At 35.9% G+C, this 24,375-nt stretch overlaps 3 protein-coding genes and 3 long non-coding RNA genes across 18 annotated transcripts; 5 read left to right on the top strand and 1 right to left on the bottom strand.

Annotated features, from left to right (window-relative positions):
• The first annotated feature begins 28 nt into the window (after positions 1-28).
• LOC113335470 lies at positions 29-4,306 on the top strand. Of its 6 annotated transcripts, XR_003353367.1 has the most exons (6): positions 29-261; positions 747-793; positions 1,256-1,410; positions 2,058-2,771; positions 3,367-3,885; positions 3,988-4,306. It is a non-coding gene; the product is annotated as an uncharacterized LOC113335470 (long non-coding RNA). The 6 variants fall into 6 exon arrangements; XR_003353368.1 differs by having other exon boundaries at positions 2,058-3,589; positions 3,827-4,306; XR_003353363.1 differs by having other exon boundaries at positions 2,058-3,885.
• A 1,965-nt stretch (positions 4,307-6,271) lies between these two features.
• On the bottom strand, positions 6,272-9,488 carry LOC113335430. 8 transcript variants are annotated; one of them, XR_003353331.1, is made up of 7 exons: positions 9,321-9,485; positions 8,799-9,011; positions 8,464-8,595; positions 8,311-8,375; positions 8,153-8,211; positions 7,690-7,762; positions 6,272-6,987 (listed from the first exon to the last, which is right to left on the bottom strand). It is a non-coding gene; the product is annotated as an uncharacterized LOC113335430 (long non-coding RNA). The 8 variants fall into 8 exon arrangements; XR_003353333.1 differs by having other exon boundaries at positions 8,464-8,561; XR_003353328.1 differs by having other exon boundaries at positions 8,464-8,617; positions 9,321-9,484.
• Positions 9,489-12,138: 2,650 nt separating this feature from the next.
• LOC113335429 (hevein-like preproprotein) lies at positions 12,139-14,078 on the top strand. Its single transcript, XM_026581480.1, has 3 exons — positions 12,139-12,533; positions 13,469-13,626; positions 13,724-14,078. Exons 1-3 carry the CDS (start codon positions 12,272-12,274, stop codon positions 13,892-13,894), a joined length of 591 nt encoding a protein of 196 aa, XP_026437265.1. The 5' UTR covers positions 12,139-12,271; the 3' UTR covers positions 13,895-14,078.
• A 1,022-nt stretch (positions 14,079-15,100) lies between these two features.
• Positions 15,101-17,342, top strand: LOC113335452 (barwin-like). Its single transcript, XM_026581496.1, has 4 exons — positions 15,101-15,134; positions 15,337-15,408; positions 16,570-16,790; positions 16,979-17,342. The coding sequence occupies exons 1-4, from the start codon at positions 15,101-15,103 to the stop codon at positions 17,150-17,152; spliced, it is 501 nt and encodes a 166-aa protein (XP_026437281.1). The 3' UTR covers positions 17,153-17,342.
• A 1,657-nt stretch (positions 17,343-18,999) lies between these two features.
• Positions 19,000-21,176, top strand: LOC113335442. The gene is made up of 3 exons (XR_003353348.1): positions 19,000-19,218; positions 20,445-20,565; positions 20,731-21,176. It is a non-coding gene; the product is annotated as an uncharacterized LOC113335442 (long non-coding RNA).
• A 1,186-nt stretch (positions 21,177-22,362) lies between these two features.
• On the top strand, positions 22,363-23,122 carry LOC113335487 (barwin-like). Its single transcript, XM_026581530.1, has 2 exons — positions 22,363-22,648; positions 22,792-23,122. Exons 1-2 carry the CDS (start codon positions 22,379-22,381, stop codon positions 22,957-22,959), a joined length of 438 nt encoding a protein of 145 aa, XP_026437315.1. The 5' UTR covers positions 22,363-22,378; the 3' UTR covers positions 22,960-23,122.
• Positions 23,123-24,375: the final 1,253 nt, after the last annotated feature.

Genomic DNA, 24,375 nt, shown 5'->3' with positions numbered 1-24,375 from the left:
TTTATCACACACACAAAAAAAAAAAAAAAAGTTTTCTTTTGAACGAAGTTGAATCTCCATAACCCTAATAACATCTCTTTTATCCATACCCTTATTCTATTCTCTTCTTCTCTCTTTGTTTGCCTTCTCCATCTCTTTGTTCATCTCTTTGGTTTTGTGATAAAACCCTAACCCATGTACTGTTTTGCAGGTACAATCAATAAACCCTAACCCATGTTTATTTTGCAGGTACAAAAGAGCAATATCACATTCTGTTAATCGGTGTGTGATCTTATACTTTTTGCCTATCTCACAGTTTTGCGAGATACTTATTTTTTTCTTTTTCTTTGATTGATAAAGAATTTGATGATGGGTTTGTTAGTTGATCTACACAGATATTTGGTTGGTATAAATTGCAGTGTCTGGATTATGTGAATCGATTCTTGCTATCGTTTCTTCTTCTCATCGCTTTGGTCGTTGGTTTTATTTTGATTACAGGTTATTTCATTGAAAAAAATGGCATTCCGGGAAAAAAAAAGTGATCTGCACATAAATAACACTTTCCCGGAACAAAAAAAAAGAAGGAAAAAAAATTCATTAAAACCCTAAAACCACATCATAATGTTCTCTTTTCACTCATCGTTTTTCTCCATTATATTCTCTCTGATTTTCAGAGTAGTCATCGTGGCTTTTAGGTCATGTTCTTATTAATACGAAGGATAATCACGAAACAGGGGTTTGCTTATTTGGATGTTTCGATTTTGCAGACTAGGGTTTATTGAGGTTTCGCTTTTGAATTCAATCAAAATCACTGGTATGGCATCGCTTGATTCATTCTCTTCTTATTGTTTGGTTTCGAAAATCGCTGTTTCAGTCAAAACCCCTAATTGATATTCAATTTTGATTCTTGATGTGTTAGGTTTTTTATTTTATTTTATTTGTCTTATTGTATCTGAATTGCAGTAATTTTCTTAATTTTAGTTTACTGATTTTTCTAAGATAGTGTTTAGGTCTTACTGTTGATGGTAAGGTTTTTGTAGCCTAATTCCATTGATTTTCAAGTTTCTAATTCTCTTAGGATTTCCTAGAGATTTGTATTTCATGTTTGGCCATATGCATTCTTCTAATTGAAATGCCATCACATATTTGTTTATAAGGTCAGATTCTATTAACAGATTGATTTGAGGTTTAATTAACAAATCAATACTTGATTTCTTATTTCAATTTCGAGTTTGGGTTTACTGGTGAATTGATGCTTACTCTATAGAGTTTCCAGGTTTTGGGTGTAGGATTCTGCTTTGTGTCAGCAAGCTCTGTCACTGTCCAGTTACTCCATAGATGATCCAACCTCAAGTGACGGAAGTAATGTGTCAGTAGGTGACGTAGATATGATGGAGAATTAAGTACAAGATGATCAAGAGCTGGCCACGGGTGAGTGTACTATACCTTTTGTATAAGATTTGGCCTAGATTTTTTGGTATGCATTATTACTTAGATAATTGGCCAATAAGGGTTTAGATGACTTGGTATTTGGATCTTAGTTGATATGAGTTCAGGTTGTGCTTTCTGCTTGGTTAATTGTGGACAAAGCCTTTATCTAATAAGAGTTTATAAAATTTCCCCTTTTTTTCCTCAGCTACATTCAAGTCAAAAAAATTCGTAAGAACAATCCTTACTCTATGTACTACATATCCATTTTTCTCATCTTCGAGATCATGATGCAACTGTGGTACTTGCGCTGCTCATCCATCAGTTATGCTTATACTGTAATATCTTAATCTCCTTGCTAAAGTAAGCATGAATTTGATAAAAATGATTATAATAAGTTGTGAAACAAAAATGTAAGCATCAAGTTTCCAGATGTGAACATATGCATGAACTACATCTTTGGTTTCCGTTGACTATTAGCTTTTTCAACTAATTTTTAATGGATTCTTACGGATCAGGTGATCCTTACAACATACTTATACAAGTTTTTCTGATTGCTATTTGATGCATTACTACATGCATATACAGTTACTTTGATTGCTATATTATTCTTTTAATTTTCGTAGATGTTTCAACTGATTAAAAAGCAGGGAAATTGATCCTTGCTGTTGTCAAGGCTGAATACACCACCATGCGCAAAGAGAGGCCAAAGATCATCGTATGACCCTAATTAAGAACCTGAGGATGACCACATACATCCGTGGTGACAGGCGTGTCTTATGCGAAAAAAGGTTGTACTTCATTCCTTTCACAAACGTCGAAGTTGCGACCAGAGATAATCATGGAGTTCCAAGGTATGAGTTCCAAGGTATATTTGAGATAGGTACCTATGTGGTTTAGTAAAACCAATAGAAGACTTTAGAAGAATGTGATATTGTTGAACATACAAACTCAGGTAATTCAAAAGATTAAATTCTATTTTTGAAACCCCTATACAAGTACTAGATGCAAAGTAGTTCTGATTTTAATGAAGAGTACCCATATACAAGTAATGAAATTCCATTTTTGGAACTCATATCATTAATCAATGTAGCATTCTTTGTATTTGTGACCAGGAATGAATTTGATAAATATGATTTTGGACCTGAACACTGCTATTTGTTCCAAATGTTCCAAATACAGATTGGATCATTTGGGGCAAGTGAGCTGGGCTCAACAAGCTAGAGAGTAATTTTACTATCAACATTCACTAGAACACTCACATGCAGTCTAAGTTTGTTGGAAATAACTAATTTCTATAATGAAGTTGAATCATCCCGTGAAGGACTTACGTCGTAATAGTCAATTCAATAAAGTAATATGAGGTACATTTTAACATCTGTGTTTTCTTATATTCCTATCTACATAACACAACATTGTCTCCCACCAAACAAAAATTTGCAATTGCATTAGATATCTGATTTGTTAGTAAGCATTTACAACAGTGTAGGCATACACTTTTTGTTAGCACTAAAGATGTAAATCTTTGTTAGGATATGACGATTCATCGGTACTTAAAAATAGTTGCTTTGGAACTTTGTAGTTATGCATTATAACTCCCTGCTAAAGAATGTTCATATGAGTTTTATAGTAAACCAAAATCTTTGCTTAAAATATTTGACATAAAATCTTAGGAAATATTTGACATGAGTTTTATGAGTAACTAGATTTGATTTTTAGACGTACGTTTTGTATAAGATTGCAGATTAATAGTCTAACCTCTTTATATAATTCATGTTTGAGACATATTCTAGCTATTTAAATTACTTCTTTGGTTTGTGTTGTGTAAAACATGCACTATATGCACCTCATATGTCTGTAAACCTTTCTCAAATACCAACCACTTAGTGAGTTTACGATTGTGTATTTGAGAAAGGGGCATGTTAATATACCGGTGTTTAGACTAAACTGTAGCCGCAGTTCACGCAGGGAGTGTTATACCAGAATTCACTTATCGTTTAATTGGAAATGTTAGCCTGAAAAATCCTTGGTGCCTCCACCCCTCCAGTTCATGCCAGATATTTTTCAGTGGAGAATTAGCCTTTAGCCTGTCATGTTACAATGTTACGTGCACAGTCATCTACTATAGCGTCAACTACTATAGCAAGAGTTCTCGAATGTCCGAGTTCTTACCAACATGAAGGTGTTCATGTATTGAAGAATCCTTGGTGTTATACCAGAATTCACTTATCGTTTAATTGGAAATGTTAGCCTGAAAAATCCTTGGTGCCTCCACCCCTCCAGTTCATGGCCAGATATTTTTCAGTGGAGAATTAGCCTTTAGCCTGTCATGTTACAATGTTACGTGCACAGTCATCTACTATAGCGTCAACTACTATAGCAAGAGTTCTCGAATGTCCGAGTTCTTACCAACATGAAGGTGTTCATGTATTGAAGATGTTTTTGCAGGGTGCTACCTGCACAATTCTGTCATTAACGGTATAAATTAGAGTTAGAGTGCATTGAATTATGGTGTTTATGATCTTTTCTTTAGTTTTACTTACTTTGTTGAGTCCTCTTCTCTTCTTTGTTCTGTTGCAGGTCCAAAAGTTGCACTATGGTCGCAGAATGTTCAAGGTGTTGTGGTAGGAGATACCATAGAAACCAAAAAAAAAGTGCAGTACATGTGGATCTTAAAAGAAAAATAGTTGTGCCAAAAAACTAATATTGTGCTCTATATTTAGATAGATTATATACAGGTTTTAATCTAGGGTAATAAAAAATAGTTGTTTACATGAAATTTAGCGGGTCAGGTAAAAATTCTATTGTTGGAAGAATAGCTAATTTTGATGTATTGCATTTTCATAATTAAGCGCTTTATTCAAATAAATGATATAAATATTGGTAGTATTTTGTTATAGTTGGAGGAGTCTTTGGACTATTATTTCATACCTACAGCAGGAAAAGCAACACCCATAGGAGAAAAGAGAAAAAATCGACTACATTGTTTAGAGATCAAAATCAATTCTAATCGTATATGGGATCAAAATCAAAATTAATGAAAAATTATCGTTATTCGTCTTTAATCTCAAATTCTAACTCTACCAAGAGAAATTCACACAGTATAACAGACATAAAAAATTAAAATTATAGTTGGGTATGAAATAATAATACCACAATAAAAAATTACTCTCTAGCTTCACCAATAATACATTACAATGGAAGCAAATTTTGTGGCATGAGCTATTCTTAATATCAATAACCAAGCTAAAAACTTAGAACGCTATCCGTTATTTACTACATCAAAATAAAAAATGTATCGGGATGGGGAGAGGCGCATCCGAACCACACCAAACTAAAAATTCTAAACGACGCGGCGAGTCGCAGCCGAGCCACACCTAATCAAAAAAAGCATCACGATGAGGTGGGGCGAAGCCCCGCAACACCAAATCAAAAATGTATGGGGGCGGGGCGAGGCGCAGCCGAGCCACACCAAATCAAAAATGCATGGGGACTGGGCGAGGCGCAGCCGAGCCACGCGTAATAAAAAATGCATGGGGCTGGGACGAGGCGAAGCCGACCACACCAAATCAAAAATGCACTACGGGACGGGACGGGGCGCATCCGAGCCACACCTAATCAAAAATACATCGGGACGGGGGGAGACGAAGACTGCCATACTAGAAAACCGCTGCCACGGAGGGGAGGGCCGACCGAAAAAAAAAAACACTGATTGCATAGCGCGTTATGCATCTTTTTTTTTTGTTGAAAAGTTATTTTTGAGGCATATACATCCTTTTAGTGGTAGCATAACCAAATTATTTGATGCATAAACCAAAATATGGCTGCATAATGTGTTATGCATCCTTTGTGGTGGTTTGCATATAGCTATGCATTCAATTTTCAAAAATTGTGCCTAAAAGGATAAATGCCTCCGAATTTTTCGTAAAAACTCTAAATTTGATATTGTTGTTTGTACTCATTGTGTAGATCTCTTTAAAATCTTTCCAACGAGATAAAATTTGTAAAATTCTAAGACACGGATTTTTAGATATACTAGATTTGTGCCCGTGTTACGCATCAGACATCTTTTTTTCTTTTAACTTGGTGTGCATGGGGTTGCACCCCGTCCCATAGCGATGTATTTTTGATTTGGTGTGTGCGGGACTTCGCCCAACTCCGTAACGATGTATTTTTGATTTAGTATGGCGGGGCGAATACATGGAGAAAAGATAGGAAATATGTGTGGATATTATTTATTTATTTTTCTTTTATTCTCGTAGAAAATATGTGGGTTTTTTTTCCCTTTATTCTCGTAGATATAATATGGTAAGTATTCGACTTCCGAACTGAATTTGGACTTCCATAAAATTCCAAACACGGTAAATTTTTCTTTTGAGTTTGTAATTTTTAAATCAATCATACGTTGTCAAGTGTCCTCACCAAAACTCTCGTTTCACAAAACTCAAGAAAACCTTATTTCGGCCAACAAAAAGCGAGGATTTCCCCACCACTCAACGTGAGAGCTCTATTTGTCTAGGCTTTTAAGTCTTTAGACTAGATTTTGTGTCAATGCTACGCACCAGACATTTTTTTTCTTTCCTTTGAACCATATTTTTTTGTTTGGTGTGATGAGGCTTCGCCTCGCCCCATCGTGCATTTTTTATTTGGTGTGGCTCGGCTTCGCCTCCCGATGCATTTTCAATTTTGGTGCTGGGTGATATACTTTCTCTTATGGTGCTGGGTGATATACTTTCTCTTATGTATGTTGTTCAATAAGAGAAATCAAATGCATACAATTGATAACAACATCTTCAATGGGTAATAATGCCATCACTATTATAACAACATTTTCTGATTAGTGACATCATTTTGGAAAATAGTGTATAATCTTGAGCGCGGTCTAAGAAATGCCAGCAGTATGTAGTTTTGTTAATAACAACCATTATACAAAGGCCGAAGCCTTTAGGACATGAGGAGATATCATGCATGTAGAAGAAAAATCTTTGTCAACTGTGTGATAGAAAAAAGAAGAAAGCAAAGAAAGAACCTCTCAGAAGAAGTGATCACAATTTTTAATTCTTGTTATGTAGGTGCAAACTAATGCAGTTTCACAAACACAACTATTGACCATATTGTTGATTGGCCTGTTTTCCCAACTTTTTTTGCTTATGTATTCTGTTGAGTACCAAACCAAGTCTTCATCTTCTTGAATTCTTTTTCATCCCATAATCGTAGACCGAGTAACTTTCTTTGCTCATGTATTCTGTTGATTTTCCTGTCTTCACTACCTTTACAATAGCTCCTGATGCTTAATTTAAGTATCGAGCTAAATTCTGTTTAGTGATGAAAAAAGTTATCGAAGAGAACCATTTTATATGCATTGTAACCTCTTTACATTTCAGATAAAGAAGCCACTGTATCATGATCAGCACAACCCTCCTGGATCCTCCTCATGTAGCTTTATATCGGTGGTAGACTTGCAGCATCAAGCTCCCTAAAAGGATCTTGTGTTGTCATTCAAAAGCATATTGGTATAAGATACCATGTCCATATCATCCTATTTAAATATCTGAATCTTACTATAAAACCATTAGCATCCTGATAGAGAATTAACCAAAGGAAAATTTTCAGCACACAATGCAGGTCATCTTATTAGTCAAACAACGGGCATAAGAAGATATCCAGAAGTTTCATTATAATGCAGGTCATCTTATTAGTCAAACAACGTGCATAAGAAGATATCCAGAAGTTTCATTTGCAGAAAGGATTGCATATCAACAATGGAAAAACATATTAAAATATTAAATCCCTGCTTACTATCTCCTCAAGCATATACTAAATTAGAATCCAAGAATACAGCTAAGAATGAAATCAGCGAACATGAACTGATTGAATGGTAGGAATGAGATTCAGCAGTAACAGACTAAGCTCCCCTTCTAGGAATTTTCAAGTGCAACTGAATCTCAACTAAATCACCACAGTCATCCTAAAATTTTATAGCTTAATTTTCATAGAGCATTCAGGGAAGTCAGATTGATGACAGGATTTTACAATATGCTATAATCTCAACAGATAAAACCAAATTGTAATATCACATTATCAGTCATCATCAACATGGATTTCCACCTATTTTGCAACACCAGTAAGAATCATATTATTTGCACGGGAGTTTAGCAGCGGATATCATAGGGGAGTTTAGCAGCGGATATCATACTTTCAGGTGGGTACGACTGATGGTATGATTTAAATTATTTTTGAAATGAAAAACACAAACTAATAGTTAAAAATTACACATATTACCTTACAAATGGAAGGCTGCACTATAATCGATCAACCTTAGATTTGCTGATATCATAATCGAGGAGAGTACAATCTGAGGAGTGCAGCAAAATAATTGTGTTAGAAACAGTAACGCTAGCTATTAGAAGTAACAATGTTATCATCACTGTTGTTGCCAATATGATGTTTGGAAACCATTGTTTTCTTAATAAGTCATTATCAACATCTGTCATCATTCAAATGAAATATCGAGGAGCAGAAAGATAACTAAAATAAATTACCATAAGATTTGGTAACAGGCTAACAACACAGAGGCCAAGGTGTATAAACTAAACCTTAGTTAAGTAGCAAGAAGTGCAAGAGCTAGCAACTTTCTAGGTGGAAAATCCACGCAGTCAAAGATGTTTATGTAATCAACAGATAAACACAAAATCTTATATGCACAGTTGCAAGGAGCAAGAAAAAAATATGTGTAAAAGATCACCTTGCTGGTCATTCACATCACCCGTATGCTTGTTTTTTTTGTGTTTTCATTCACATACCCTACAAAAGATAGAGTATTCAGTTGATAAACAAAATAAAATGCAAAACATTTGCAGACCTCAAATACAAAAGAAACGGAAAAATAAATAAATCTAGTACCTGTAGTTTCGCTAGCTAATTTTTCAATTTTCCCTTGCAGAAGCTGTTCCTGAATGAAGCTGGTGCTAAGACATAAGTTCACAGGGATGTCATATAGTTATCAAGAAACCAAAACAAGTACGAATTATTAGAGTGGACCAAAGAAACTCTTACGTGCTCAGAACAGCGAAATTTTGATTAGACGTGCTCCACATTAGTGTTGTGGATGTCTTGAAGATATTCCCAACACAACAATGTTGCGCAATCCCTCTCTTAAAAATTCACTTGGTTGCATCAATTGTGAGTCTAAACCAGGTTTTGTATAAGTCTAACAAATATTAGAGTTTCTATGAGTTTTTAAGGAGCATATTCATAATTTTAATCTAGAAAATCACCGAGTAGCTAGTTTGCATCATTGGAATTTATGTATCAATATATGCAGCAAGATCGGCAAGTGTTTCTACATTTATAATTACTGTCATGATCCACATAACACAACAAAACCTCACCTCTGACGATCTATCTTGAAGCTCCATGTTTGATTTTGAACGCTGAAAACATCTTACAACAATGACAATTAATTATCTAGTGTTCTATCTTAAAATATCAAAATTTGAACTAAACTGAAATCAAGAGAAGGAAACAGAGAAATGGAAAATAGGGTTAGGGCTTTGTAGTAAAGGTCATTCTTTTTTCAGGTTTACCAACAGTAAAAATCGTTCCTGCAAAATCAAACCAAAAAAAAAATTTAGAACAGACCCAATACAGAACAATTTAAACATATACGATGAACAACAAAAAATCAAATAAAATCAGAGGAAATCGAAGATTTTAGTTTAGGTTTATTTATCTCTCGGCAAATCCCCAAGATTTTAGTTTTGCTTATGAAGTAAGTTTATTGATTCAGAAAAACGAACAAACAGAAAGAAAAGGATTAGGGTTTACCAAGAGCAAAGATTGTACCTGCAAACATGGGTTAGGGTTTATTGATTTTACCTGCAAACATGGGTTAAGGTTTATAAAGACTGTACCTGTAAAATAAAACATGGGCTAAGAAAGAATGGATGATGAACATAGAGATGGAGGAGTAACAGGAACAAAGATAATTGCAGTTGATTTGATTAAACCCTTGTTTGCGCCACCATTAGCGTTTTTGTTTAGTTTTTTTTTTTTTTTTTGTGAAATAGTTGAAACAGGGTGTTTTGCAGACCCCTTGACCAATAGTGTATAGCCAAGTGTCCTCTTCAGGTTTAACGTGAGAACTCTTCTCTTAGCGATTGTGACCCTCTCGAAAACTCACTATTCTCTCGTTGAACGGTGATGCTCACCATTCAACGTGGGGGCTCCAATGAGTTAGGATTTTAAAGGAGTTAGATTATATGCTAGTTTATTTGTCATTTATACCCTTGAATTATAGGATACATAAGGAATTATAATAATTGGACTAAAAGGGAGTGACATTTTCGGTTTTTTAATAATACTAATTTCCAATCTTTTTATCAAATTGCACATTTACGTTAGGCTTCATTTTACAAAAAAATGGTCAAAAAGGAACTCACTCCCTTCGAACCCTCCGATCGGTCGGAAAAACCAATTGCTTAAGACATGATTATAGAACTTTAGGGAGTAGAGGGTTAGTCAACCCTTGGCTCCTCGCATGTCCCGAATACATTGGATTTTTTTTTGTAAATCCATGATTGATTTTATTTATTTTTTGCTAGAAAAAGAAATTTAATTGATTAATAAATCAAATACAGAGTTTTGAGTAATGAAGTGAGGTTGTTCAAACTGCCATTCACCTGATACTCTGTTCAGTCTACAATGCTTGGCTGCTTTATCAACCAACGAATTGAAATTCCTATGAATGTTTTGGAATTCAAAAAATTGAAAAGACTCTTTTACTACTAAGCAGTCATCTAGAATGGAACTACTGTACCAACTAGTTTGGCCTTGTTTATTTAACAGATAAGAAATAACATTCTTTGAATCACTGAGAATGCAAATGTTGTGCAACCTTTTTCCTTTAGCCCAATTAATCGCTTCCCAGATTGCTAAGCTTTCTGCTTCCTTGGAATCTCTGGTTATTGTTGGTTGAATTTTGCAACCCCTATAGGTGCCTGTTACATCAATAATCACAATGCCAATTCCCGCACTATTAGTATTTAGATCATAAGAAGCATCACAAAAGATTAACATGCAGTTCTGAGGTAGGTTTCCAGTCCTAGGATTTCTTACTGGATTGGAGATTGTAATACCATCTTGCATACTCAAGGGAGCACTAGTATTCTGTTGCATGTCATTAGTTAGTCTAATAGCACACCTGGCAGTGGCATCTTTGTTCAGGCATTGGTTTTGAAAGACATGCATACATCTATCTCTCCAAATGCACCAGGCAGTAGTGATAATAACACATTTATGATTCATAGATAATGTACTATTCGTAAGTTCTTTAACAAAATCTTCAGTAGTGATACCAGTATTACAATACTGCAGAATATGGGTACCCATGGAACTAAGTTCCACACATAAACAGCGAAATCACAATTCAGAATGATATGTTCAGCTATTTCAGTTATATTAGACCGACACATGCTACAAATAAGATTGTGATTGACATTATATCTACCAACTCTATATTTAGAGGGAATGATATTTTCATAACACTTCGACCAGAATAGCTGAATTTTAGGAACAACATGCAAACCCCAGATGGTGTAATAGATTGGATCATTAATAGGCAAAGTACTACTAGTATCAGCTAATCTAGATATGGTATGATAACAAGATTTTATTGTAAAGGTGACAGATTTGGTATGAGGCTAGACAAGTCTATCATATCCTGAAATTGGGATTCTAGTATTAAGGATTTTATTGCAGTTATCAGTGGTGAAAAAAGCTTCAACTAAATCACGATTCCAAGTTCTAGTAGAGGTGTCAATCAAATCACTAACCATATAGACAAGATTATGTTGGTTAGAACACATAGGCACAACCATATCATTGATCCAATTGTCTCTAAAAGCATGAATATTTAGACCATTCTTAACTTCCCACATCGAGTGTTTCTTAAGAATATCAATACCAGCACAAATACTAGTCCAGATCCAAGAGCAGTTCTTAGGTTTAATAAACTGTAAGGGGTGATAGTTTTTGAAATGTTTACACTTCAAGATTCTAACCCATAGAGCATCAGGGGTATGAATCATTCTCCAGGCAGTCTTGGTTAATAGAGCAATATTGGAAAACTTAAGGTTTCTAAAACATAGACCACCACGAGATTTAATCCATAATTGATTTAGAAGTTGAAAGGACGGACAATTTAAGATGTGTTCGTAATGATAACATTGACTGTCCCATGTGCGTGGCTGCTTTCGCAGTAGCAGCCTCATGGCCATAGGCCATAAATACCGTTTGGACAGGAAACGTGGAATATGTCTGCCACAAATTTTAGATTTTGGATGATGGCTCGATAGAAATAAAACAAATTTGGACGATGATAGTCATCTAGAAACCAAGAAATTCTTACGGCATTAAGGTTATTTCTTTGTAGCGTAAAAGGTTACAAACGTTCAAATCCTTGAACAGCTTGACGAGACTTAAGATTATAAGGGCACGCGCAGCCCCGTGATAAATGAAGTAGTAGCGTGTTAATCTCTAATGGAATATATCAGCCTTAATGTGAGATCTTATTCATGTGACCAACCATTTTCAAATTAGTCTGTCTAAACCCAGGGATGCAATTTTAGAACGTTGAATGTTTTGTTTGTTTTTTCCCCCATCGCATAGTATTACAGTAGTTGTAAACGATACTCAACTGAATAACATCAATCTTTGTGCAGTCAAGTTTTTGACATTTATTTCGTAGACCAAATCACAGTCCTAGTTTGAAACTTTGGACAAACAAGGTTTATCCTCTCTTTCTCTCACTATAAATACGAAACCTCTTGCACCATTTTATTCACAACCAAAATTAATTAGGATTATGGCAACAAAAAATCTCTCCGTTACCGCATTCCTACTCTTTCTTACAGCTATCGTTTCTGCTGTGAGTGCCCAGCAATGTGGGCGTCAAGCTGGTGGTCGGACTTGTCAAGGCAACTTATGCTGTAGTCAGTACGGTTACTGTGGTGATACTAATGAGTACTGTTTACCATCCAATAACTGCCAGAGTAATTGCAGAGGTCCCAGTGTCCCCGGCACCGGTGAGAGTGCAAGTAATGTTCGTGCAACATACCATATCTATAGTCCTGCCCAATGTAGTTAATATCGGATTTCGGTTTGTCTCGGTCAGAGACCGGTACACTGGTACAGTCTTGTATCGCGGAGATTTCAGTTCCAAATTTCGGTGCGATATCGGTTTAAAAATTTATACATATAACCATGTTTCAGTGACATTTCAGACTCTTTCAGGTTTCAAATCACCAAATACCACTAATGCTAGGGAAAAGAAAAAAGAATAAAATCTCGGTCCACGTTGCACTTTCTCACCACTCGTTTACCAAGTGTCAAACTGAAGAAGCAAAGAAAATTTCTTAGAGTCTCATGTTTATCCGCTTATTTTTGTTCTTCACTGAGTGATCTCCTCACTTTCTATATCTACCCTTTCACCGCTAAAGATCTCTATTTAATTTGAAGATTAGGCACTTTTGTTTGGTTTGTATTTGTGGATAGTGATGAGACTTTTGGCTGGGGATTTTTGTAGATAGTGATGGGACTTCTATAATGGTTACTTATCGATCTTAATCATCATAAAAATTCAGTTTCAATTAGTTGATGGTGATTAATCACTGAGAGTTAAATTTCAGGAAGATTGAAACCATTGGTGATTTGGTTGGTAATTATTTCAGATTATTTAATAAGATCAATCATAATTTAAACATCACTCTTATTCATTCTGTGAATCAAAGTACTAATAATCCTTTATTCATTCTTCTGTGGATGTGAATGACCAGTTTAATCTCTTCCATTAAGATTGAACTCTACTCTATTAATATTTTTTATACATTTAAGACCTAAAAATATCGGCCGATACAGACCGATTCTAGCCGAGACATACTATTCCGGCCGAAATAATCAGGAAAATCTCGTCTGGCGATATTATGAGTTCCGTCTCGCTCTAGGGACGAGATGCGGAATTTCGGCGAAATTTCGGACGAGATGGCCGAAATCGAGTACACTGGTCCTGCCCAAAACGGATGGGATTTGTATAGAGTTAGCGCGTATTGTTCCACTTGGGATGGCAACAAGCCACTTGCTTGGAGACAAAAGTACGGCTGGACGGCCTTCTGTGGCCCTGTCGGACCTCGTGGTCAAGCCTCATGTGGCAGGTGTTTGAGGGTAAGTTTACACTTCATAAACAAACATTGGATTTAGTTATGTTTATACCTTCAGTAGTTTCTTTAGTTCTAATCAAGGGTGTTATATTTTTATGCAGGTAACAAACAGGGGTACAGGTGCTCAAACAACTGTGAGGATCGTCGATCAGTGCAGCAATGGAGGTTTGGATTTGGAAGAGGGTGTTTTCAGGCAAATTGATACCAATGGAAGAGGTATCAATGATGGCCACATGTTTGTAGACTATCAATTTGTCAACTGCGGTGACTGATTTCACTCCCCATGCTGCCATAACTAGCCATGCAGGTCTCTTTACTTTATGGCTCACTAAAGATTTCTGTACCTTGTTTGAATTATGAAGTTGAATAAATTTGCAACGATATTGCAGATATGAAGTTGTAAACAGTGAACACCAAAACAAAAACTAAATAAATTGAAGGATCTTTATCATGTAATTAAGCTTGGTTTCCCTTAAATTATGTACTAATTAAGCAACTTTTTTGGACCATCACAATGGTATACTCTCTTTTTGAAATGAATGTGTGGTGTGTAGGAATCAAATTTGCTACTGTTTAACTAATTAATAACTTACCTGCTTGGATCGAAGTTCGAAAACTGGTCACCGTAACGACTACTCCTTCCGTTACTTTTTAATAAGTTGATTTCTATAAATAAATGTTTCAAAAATATAGGTTGGTTTCTTAATTGGGAAAGTCAAATGTTACTTTGGTTTTGTAGGACCACTTTTCTTTTAACTTCTTATTATGACAAGTGTCATGTGGAACATTTCACTTTATTTTTTTTTTGCTGACAAGTGTCATGGGGACCACTTTCAATGATTCGTTGTATTAATTTCCTTAATTTTATCTAAAAACCAAACCAGCCTATTAAAAAACAACGGATGGAGTATAATTATCTTTGTAGTGGTTACAGTTTTCTGGGCATTGGATTCTCACTTATCTTTGAGTTACTCAAGCCTGCACTCTCGCTTAGGCTTGATTCACACCTGTCCGTCCATATGCTTCAGCTAGAACATTTCTCTATTGGTGTATATTCACATCACATGGCTTTGGAAGATTGTGTAACCATGTTAATCTTCATTGAAAGAGCGCTCAATTAGCGAGCTATAAATTACGTACTCGATTCAAGATAATGAGAAGCATATAGTTATCAAGAAAAAAACAGAAAAAATGCACTTTCAGTGCTACAAAGTGGCATCAGCCAGGAAAGAGAAAACAGAAATGTACTTACAGTGCTACAATATTGGCAACCTTGGCAAGGGAAATTCCAATCAATTTTGGCAAGGCAAGCAGGCTAAATGGTTGTTACTGAAGCAAGATCAGTTCCCTACTTTTATATAAGAAATCGGAAAACGAATTCTCTGCAGTGAAAGAATTGACTTCTGACACGCAGTTTGGGATTTTAAATTGAGAAACACTTACATTGGGGATGAATAAATTGGAGCCTTGGAGGCTAGATGGGGCCGCTTCCTGTACACTCAGATGATGAAGGTAAGTTTGAGGCAAAAAAATTACTATGCTGAAACGGCGAATATGTAAGCTTCTTCTTTTGCAAGTTTGATTTGGCTCGGATACATAATACCTAGGCTCTCTTTTATGCTATAGGCAGCTATGCAAAACTTCCTTCCTACACTAGGGATGCTTCAAGTTGGAGGAATATTATAGCTGATGCTAACTGTAAGTTTTGTGGCAGCAAAGGAGAAGCAGTTGAGCATCTATTTATACATTGCAGGTATTCTAGGGAGGTATGGGACTACTTTTCAAGGTAAAGTGGAGTTTCTCGGATGCTTGATTTCAAACAAAAACTTTTTAGCATGGATAATAAGTTGAAGGAGTAAGGTAGGGAAATTTGACAAATACTTCATTTTGCTATTATTGATCTGTTTTGGAAGTTACAAGTGTAATCCTACGTTAATCTTGTGGTGCTCCAAGTTAGGCATGTTTACATCTTTCTCATATCTTGTCTCACAAGAGGGTCTCCCATTCATATCTTGTATTAAGATTGTGGAGGCAATTCCTTGAATAGGTGGTTGTAAGAATTAACTTCTAAACAACTAGACTATTCCGAGTTCGATCCAAAATTCCACAGTCATCCGAGAAGATTATCATAGGAGGATAAAGTAGTTTTAGTGACCAACTTTCTTGCCACCTATATAAATTAAGAAAGTCTGTCTAGCCTGCACGAATTATTTGGTTCAGAAAAGTCATAAATACTTGTAGACTTGTAGTCATGGATTCGGAATGCTATAGATGGCATTCTAGAAAACAATGATGTCCGGAAAATTCGCTGTCTATATGTGGAAAATTGAATTCGTGGGTCCTTGGGGTAACAACTAAGTTTAAGAACGAAAACCTTCATGTGGCAGACATTTATGATTATGAACTAATTGAGTGGCTACATGGCCTTGGTTCACTGTCTTGTCACTTGGAAATTAACCAAGATTCAAGATTAGTTTTGCTTCGTGTTCTTCTTACCCAATGAAAATTCCAATGGCCTCTCTGATTATTAAGAGGCCGAAAACAACTTGAAAGAAAAGAAAAAAATCTGTACGTGAAGTCTTTCATTTAAAGTCTTTCTCAAGGAATAAAATGAAAAAGGGGAATATACTTTTTCTTAATCTCTATAAATACCAAACATCTAGAGTCTAGACTCCATATTCTCCACAACCAAAACTAAACTAAGAGTATGGCAACCAAAGAACTCTCGACCAGGGACGAAGCCAGAAATTTCATATAAGGGGGACGAATTTGGAAACAAATTTATTTAGGAGAGCTTATTAAAAGATTTATTTTTAATTAGTAAGAATTTTAAGGGATCACCAATGAATTAACCAGAAATAGGGAGGGCGGGGGCCACCCCTAAGCTCTACGTAGTTCCGTCCCTGCTCTCAAGTCTCAACCCTTTTCTTACTCTTTCTTGCAGCAGCTGTTGTTGGCATTGCGAACGGCCAGTTTGCTCCTAATGTGCGCTCAACATACCATTTCTACAATCCAGCCCAAAACGGGTGGGACTTGAACCGAGTTAGTGCTTACTGCTCCACTTGGGGCGCCAATAAGCCTCTCGCATGGCGTCAAAAGTATCCTTGGACTGCCTTTTGTGGTCCAGTTGGACCTCGTGGTCAACAATCATGTGGCAAGTGCTTGAGGGTAAGTAATACAGTATTGTTATTGCAATGATTTAGTTTTATATCTTTTACATAATGAACCTCTGAATAATATAGTTTCCATTTTATTGTTAGAGAAAACTTGTATGCTTGCCTTCCATAAGAAAATTTGTGACCAATAAATCAATTGGCCTTATAATATTTGATAAACATGGATTCATGTTGATGCAGGTAACAAATAGGGCTACAGGTGCTGCAATAACTGTGAGGATTGTTGACCAATGCAGCAACGGAGGATTAGATTTGGACTTTGACGGCGCTTTCAAGCCGATTGACACCAACGGACAAGGCTACAACGCTGGCCACATGTTCGTAGACTACCAATTTGTCAATTGTGGCGACTGATTTTATGACCCAACGATGGACTAATGCATGCTGCCCAAAACGGATATTTACCTGTACTTCCAAAATATTTCTGTTATGAAGCTCAATAAGTAAGCAATACTATTACAGATACGAAGTTGTAAAGGATAAATAACGGAACAGAGATATGATGAATAAATTGAAGTACTTTATTAAATTGTGTACTAGAAAACTTGCACTTTGTTTGTTTTTTTCCTGACTCATCTGAGTTGTCTGAATCTGACTGATATCACCTGACTCCGTATGTTTGTGTTTTGAGTCAGGTCTGGCTCATCTAACTCAGAAATATGTAAATCAGTGGTTTGGTTCCATGAATCAGGGTATTTTATTCTTTGACTCAAATGGGTCCAAATAAGGGGTTGGGTCTGAGTCAGATCGCGAGTCAAATCTGACTCAAAATAAAAACCATAACGATCTGATATCTGACTCGAGCCGAATTAGAGACCAAGTCAGATTCAGACGCCAAGTCAGCAAAAAATAAACATGCTCGGTTCTCGATCATGATTGTAACCATGGGTTTGTTTTTTGAACTTCTTTTATAAGAAAAAGTTTGTTATTTACAAGCTAGGTAGTTGGGCCAAGAAAGAAGCAAAAACTCCCGATTCCAGAATGGCGAGTCTCGAATGGGTCGTCGGTATCAAAGAAAAATAATTTGCCGAGTATTGTTCTTATCAAACCCTACGAGAAACTTTTTTGTTCTTATTAAACTCTACGAGAAAAAAAAATGTAATAGTCCTTTCGTCCCACGAACTCTTTTGTAAAAAGTACTGTATTTAGAAATCCATAACCGATCAAGTTTTTTTTCTCGCTATCTACAATTCCAGTGGTTAGGCTTAGAAAGTAAGAAAAAATCCCCACTCTAACACCGGCTAGTTTCAAATGGTTCGCCAAAAATTTATGGTATCTATGAGAAAAAATTATGTAATTTCAAAGTGGTTTTCTCCCGAAGGTAGTCAAGTGGAGTTGTGAGTTGCAGATTACATATGTCATCAGTGAAACTTACTTGAAGGATATCACGAAGTCAACAATTCTGCTTATACTAAAATGAGAGCATTTTTCTTGATGCTTTTGACATGTTATCAACTATAAACAATTGGGTTTGTTGTTTTGATAATAGGAAATGTAATAAGGCAGCCGACATGCTTGCTAACATATCTAATAAGGGAGACACTGATACTAGTTCGGATTAATAAAGTTAATCACCTTTTGCATCAAAAACCAAACTAGTGGTTCTATATGAACCATCTCAAAAAAAAAAAAAAACAATGCAAAAACCGCCCTCAAACAGGGTGGGCCCATCCCCTAGGAGATTTAGCAAGGTGACCACTTTTAGGCCCCACCATGTAAAGAGATGTGAGGGCTGGGAAGCACGGTTACTGATACGGGATACGGACACGACACGACACGACATGACACAGACATAGCAAAAATCCAAAATCATCAAGACACGAAAACGTCTATATATACATTAATAAAATGATTTTTATATTCTAAGATTAGTATATCAAATACATTGATCACACAAATACATGAAAAAACTCAATTTTATGTTAGCTTACATATAGAAAAATTAACTATTATACTGATTTCCTTGACACACTAGGTTACCAAACTACTAAAATGGAATACACTAGATTTCCTTGACACACTATATTTTTGCACGTGTGTCGTGTCGGTGTCCCATGCACATCGTGTGTCAGTCTGACGCGGACACGGACACGGCCCAATACTGGTGTGGTGTGTCGGTGCTTCACTGTGTGAGGGGTAGTTCCTGTGTTCTCTGTTTAAGCGGTCCACGAAGAGTTTTTGATACCCAAAGGACGCCTAAACCGCGTATGTCAGTCCCATTCCAGTGTACCTCATTTTCTTATAACTTTCTAGTTTCTCGTCGAGAGGGGAAAGAGAGAGAGATGGCGGGTGCATTTTGGGGGACAAGGTTTCTGGAGATAGTGAAGAAGCATGATTCAGGTGGTAAGGTCTGGAAGAAAATAAAGCTTACTCCTACTAGAAAAGCCAATGCCAAGAAGAGACTTCTTAGGGTTTGGCAGGTAAACTGACCATTCTATTCATTTTTCTGTATGATTTAGGGTTTTAGGGTTTGCCAACAAAATTCGATCTCGTCGTTGTATTTTGTTTGAAATTGGTGATTGGGGTTCACCTTCTTCTGCTTGATGGGTGACTAGTTTCGAATTGAGTATTTTTGTTTCTTTGTTTCAACACAGTGAAATCAAGTAAACAACATTAGTCGGAATGAGTGATTGTATTGGGTTGGTGAATTTTGGTGCAAATTTATTATGTAAACTAGGGGAATGTGGTCCGAACTTCGAAGATGAGGTTACACTACCCTTGTTTCATTCGTTGTTCTGTGAGCAACTGAGTTGGGTCTTACCATAATGGGACTTGAGTTCACCGTATTTTTGGGCAAAAATTCACTTACATTAAGAAGGTAAAGCTATCTTAGTAAATTGGATGAGCATCTCTTGGAAGCATCAATGTTAATCCCATTGGTTTTGTATTTATGAGACGAGTAGAGAAGAAAGAGCACAATGAATACATAGAAAAGACATTGTTAGTGGTTTTTGTGTAGGCATACATAGCTAGAACTAGAAGGACCAATCTAATAACTGATTACCCAACTCTAACCCACATAACTTTTAATACAATCATTATAGTGTCTTCAAAAGCATATTCTCATGATTAGGTAACCTTGATCTTGAATTAGGTAACTTCTAACGCCCTCCCTTAGAATGAAGGTGTTAAACACTCAGTTTACAACACTGTCAGGATAGAATTGAAATTGAAATTCAATACAGAAAACATAGCACACTAAGTTTCTGTTGAACTGTTCAGGTCTTTCCCAGCTGCAACGGTTTCGGTTTCTTCCATCTGATAGTGATATTGTTTTATGCTATAAGCTTGAGTTTGTATCCGATTTTAAAACGTGCATGTGCATGTCGTAAAGCGGGAATAAATGTCTGAAATTTGTAGTAAACTCTACTACACTTTATTTTAAATTCAATTTTGGCAAGGTACACTGAATTGTTGCAGTTCTTAGGGTGAAGAAAATCTTACACTGTTTTTACCTGGTTTTTCTAAGGATCGATTCAATCTATATAATTGTAGCATTGCTTACTAAGAGGAGCTTTACTGTATTTCTCTTCTTGTGAATGTCAGATATGATAGGATTTGTAGAACATGATGTTTTGGGTAAAGTAGCCAGAGTTTGTTTATCAGGACTTTGAAATTAGATTACATGATTTATTTATTTTTGCAGAATGAGTCAGTCTTGAAGGCATTGTCTGCAGAACCTCCTTCGGGATCTGCAGTAGCTGGGGGTACTGGAAAGGATGAAAACAGCAGCAATAGCACATAGCCTTATGTAACCAGCAAAATGAGTAAGATAGTAAACTCTTAGCCAATATGAGCTGCTGCATACAGAAGTCTTTTCAGCTTTCAAATGAAGCTTGAATTGAATTCTTTACTAGCTGTTTGGTTCTTTTTGATCTATGGTTGTTTGTCTAAATGAGATGAAGATTAAGTTTGTTTTTTTTTCTTTGTAGGCATTCACATCTGAACCTAGTATGTTCGTGAACTCTTGATGCAAATCAATTTTTGATAGCAGAAAAAAATAATAGAAACAATCATTTTGTGGTTTGGTGAGCTGGTATAAATTTGAATGTCCATTATCCTATGTGTGATGTCGTATGTTGTGCTGCCATCACATTTCAGCTTCTTGGTTGTTGTTAGGGACCTTAAGGTTTGCTATGAATCTAGATACATTTAGGTTTTACAGTGTTTAGTTTCTATAGCAGGAAAATTTCCAGGCAGAAGATCATGCAATCATGTCTCCTTAAGGCATTTTGCCGCTGAAGGGTTTGAAACTAAATGAAGAACTCTAGATGTTTTGGGTTTTTCTTCTTATGTTAGTGCAGCCGTTGAGCTTAACTGCATGAGCCCGAATTTCATGAAATTTCAGTTAGCAATCAAGTGTTCTTATAGATTTAAAGTTTTGCTGGAAACACTATTGGAACTGTTGGATGAGCAGTCGTTATAGTGACAATGACTTCTTGAACTCAGATCATTAGTGGTATTTAGATAAATGCCTTTGCCATGGATGCCTGTGAAACCTTAGAAACTTTTTAGGCTTCATATGTTCTCCTCTGATTTACTACCTTGCTTGATTTAGAACCTCTTTTATAGGAATTTTTGTTCCTTCCACATGGACATGAAAGTTAACACACGATATTTTGTTGTAGCCATGCTCTGTTTTCGGAACGACAGCAAAGTAAGATTCTTGGGTGGGAATAACAAGAACCGTCAACTATATGAGTTGCAAAACTTAGAAGCTATTTTGTCCTATTAATTTTCAATCAATACTTCATCTTTTCCATTTTGCAATGCTAACATCTAGCTATTTCATTTTTAAGGTTTCTAGTTTGCTCTTAGATCAATATTAATCACCAATTTATCTGCATTCAGTGTGCCACCTACAAGCTATATACCATGGAACAAGTACGGTATACATTAATGACTAGTTTATTTTTAGAACAGATAGATTTCAGAGACACGGAGCAGCCTCCAATGACCGCAATCTCCAACTTGACTCTGACCTTATGCCGTAATTAATACGGCTTTGATCAACATATAATTATTAAAGAAGGTTGTACCTGTAAGTTTTAAATCTCTCTGGTGAAACAATGGACTTAAATTAGAGGGAAAAAACTTCAACATTGCCGGTGAGGGTGCTAGATTACTGGAAGGGTACAAAAATCCATATAACACAGAGAGATTATTTTCTAGTGAGGGTGTCAGATTACTGGGAGGGTATCAAAACTCATATAAGACTGAGAGACTTTCTAGTTTGTGGTATATTTACTCACACAAAACGTGTTTTTAACAGCAGATTGGCTATTATGGCCTTGTTGGCATTTTACTTGTGCCTTTTCACAGATTAGTCGCTTGAAAATTAATCAATGCCTAAGGACTGGTTCTATGTACCATCTAGAACTTCATCAGTCCAAGTTTAATTTGCTCTCCACCTTTAATTAATTACTTAATAAAGTCTCTAATGACCAAAGGCAATTTGAAGGGAAAAAACAGTCCTCCTTTGAAAGTCTTCAAGAAAAGGATAAAATGAAACTTTATCTCTATAAATATGAAACTTTACGACTTTATATCATCCACAACCAAATTACGAATTTTAAGAATATGGCAACCAAACAACTCCCCACCATTTTCTTACTCTTTCTCGCAGCAGCTGTTGTTTGCATTGTGAATGGCCAGTCTGCTACTAACGTGCGCGCAACATATCATATCTATAATCCCGCTAAAATTGGATGGAACTTGAACAAAGCTAGCGCTTATTGTTCCACTTGGGATGCGAATAAGCCCCTTGCATGCCGTAAAAAGTATGGCTGGACCGCCTTTTGTGGGCCGGCTGGACCTCGTGGTCAAGCATCTTGTGGCAAGTGCTTGAGGGTAAGCACTAAGCAAATTGCACATGAATTTAGCTGCATAAACAAGGGTTTTGCTGATTGTTTTTGGCTGTTGATTATTTCATTTCTTATCCGTGGGATTCTAGATCAAAGATAACAAAGAAGTTTTGAATTATTTTGATGCAGGTGTACAATAGAAGTACAGGCGCTAAAATAATTGTCCGTATTGTTGATCAGTGCAGCAACGGAGGGTTGGATTTGGACTACAACACTGTTTTTAAGAAGATTGATACCAATGGAAAAGGTTATAGAGATGGTCACATGTTTGTCAATTACAGGTTTGTCAAGTGTTAAATGTAGAGATTGGTTGATCAACTTGCAAATAATCCATCGAATCCGTATATGAACGTATCGTTATATTTTATTTTATTTTGAAGCATAGTATCGTTATATATGTACGAGACATCTCAGACTACTTCATGATGTTTATAAGAAATAAATAAATTATGTTATAAAAGTCGCATTTTGTTTTAACATATTAAGCTCTAAAAAACCTGGTATTTTTAGGGGCGACCCCGAAAGAATTAGGAGCGATTTTTTTTATTCTCAACTCATACCCAAGGTTAAGGGATGTCCAAAAGATAGAAGAATACGTTAATGCCCTTCCGTAATCGGAAGTTATTTTGTGTCCGATTGTTAATATTAAATCGGTAGTCAAGTAACACAAAGATACTACCGACTGATATAAATTTGTGCTAAATGCGCGTTTGGGGCTACTATTAATCAGAAGTTAATGATAAATTTATTTACTACCGATTATAGGCTCAATCAAAATTAAAAAAAAAAGGGATTTTTGTAAAATCTCATTTTGGGACTACTCTCTATTCGGTAGTTATATAAACTATTTTGACTACCGAATATGGTTGAATATTTGCAAAGAAGAGATCCATGTACAATCGGAAGTCAGGATTTTACCTCATCTACTACCGATTATAGGCTCAACCAAAATTCAAAAAATAGATGATTTTGGCAAAATCATAGTTTGGGGCAACTCTTCATTCAGTAGTTATATGAACTACCTTGACTACCGATTATGGTAGGATATTTGCAAAGAGAGTCACTGTATAATCGGAAGTCAGGATAACTTCATTTACTACCGATTATAGGCTCAACCAAAATTCAAGAAATTGAGGATTTTTGCAAAATCACATTTTGGGGCAACTCTATATTTGGTAGTTATATGAACTATCTTGACTGTCGATTATGGTTGAATATTTGCAAAGAGAGCCATGTACAATCGGTAGTCAAGATTTTACCTCATCTACTGCCGATTATAGGCTCAACCCAAATTCAAAAAATAGATGATTTTGGCAAAATCACATTTTGGGGCAACTCTATATTCGGTTGTTATATGAACTACCTTGACTACCGATTATGGTAGGATATTTGGAAAGAGAGTCACTGTATAATCGGAAGTCATGATAACTTCATTTACTACCGATTATAGACTCAACCAAAATTTAAAAAATTGAGGATTTTTGCAAAATCACATTTTGGGGCAACTTTATATTCGGTAGTTATATGAACTATCTTGACTGCCGATTATGGTAGGATTTCGGTAAAGAGATCTATTGTATAATCGGAGGTCAGGATAACTTCATTTACTACCGATTATAGGCTTAACCAAAATTCAAAAAATTGAGAATTTTTGCAAAATCTTATTTTGGGGCTACTCTATATTCGGGAGTTAAATAAACTAAATTCACTACC

This window comes from Papaver somniferum, unplaced genomic scaffold, assembly GCF_003573695.1.
Source record: "Papaver somniferum cultivar HN1 unplaced genomic scaffold, ASM357369v1 unplaced-scaffold_148, whole genome shotgun sequence".
NCBI lineage: Eukaryota > Viridiplantae > Streptophyta > Magnoliopsida > Ranunculales > Papaveraceae > Papaver > Papaver somniferum.
The sequence above is the reverse complement of the archived record's forward strand: the minus strand, read 5'-3'. Positions and strand labels throughout refer to the sequence as shown.

Coding starts and splice junctions, on each gene's coding strand:
- LOC113335429 (XM_026581480.1), top strand. CDS start 12,272: ATGGCAACAAAAAATCTCTCCGTTACCGCATTCCTACTCTTTCTTACA. Junction 12,534..13,468: donor TGCAACATACCATATCTATA/GTCCTGCCCAAT, acceptor TCGAGTACACTG/GTCCTGCCCAAAACGGATGG. Junction 13,627..13,723: donor CATGTGGCAGGTGTTTGAGG/GTAAGTTTACAC, acceptor ATTTTTATGCAG/GTAACAAACAGGGGTACAGG.
- LOC113335487 (XM_026581530.1), top strand. CDS start 22,379: ATGGCAACCAAACAACTCCCCACCATTTTCTTACTCTTTCTCGCAGCA. Junction 22,649..22,791: donor CTTGTGGCAAGTGCTTGAGG/GTAAGCACTAAG, acceptor ATTTTGATGCAG/GTGTACAATAGAAGTACAGG.
- LOC113335452 (XM_026581496.1), top strand. CDS start 15,101: ATGGGGCCGCTTCCTGTACACTCAGATGATGAAG. Junction 15,135..15,336: donor TGTACACTCAGATGATGAAG/GTAAGTTTGAGG, acceptor GTTTTGTGGCAG/CAAAGGAGAAGCAGTTGAGC. Junction 16,791..16,978: donor CATGTGGCAAGTGCTTGAGG/GTAAGTAATACA, acceptor ATGTTGATGCAG/GTAACAAATAGGGCTACAGG.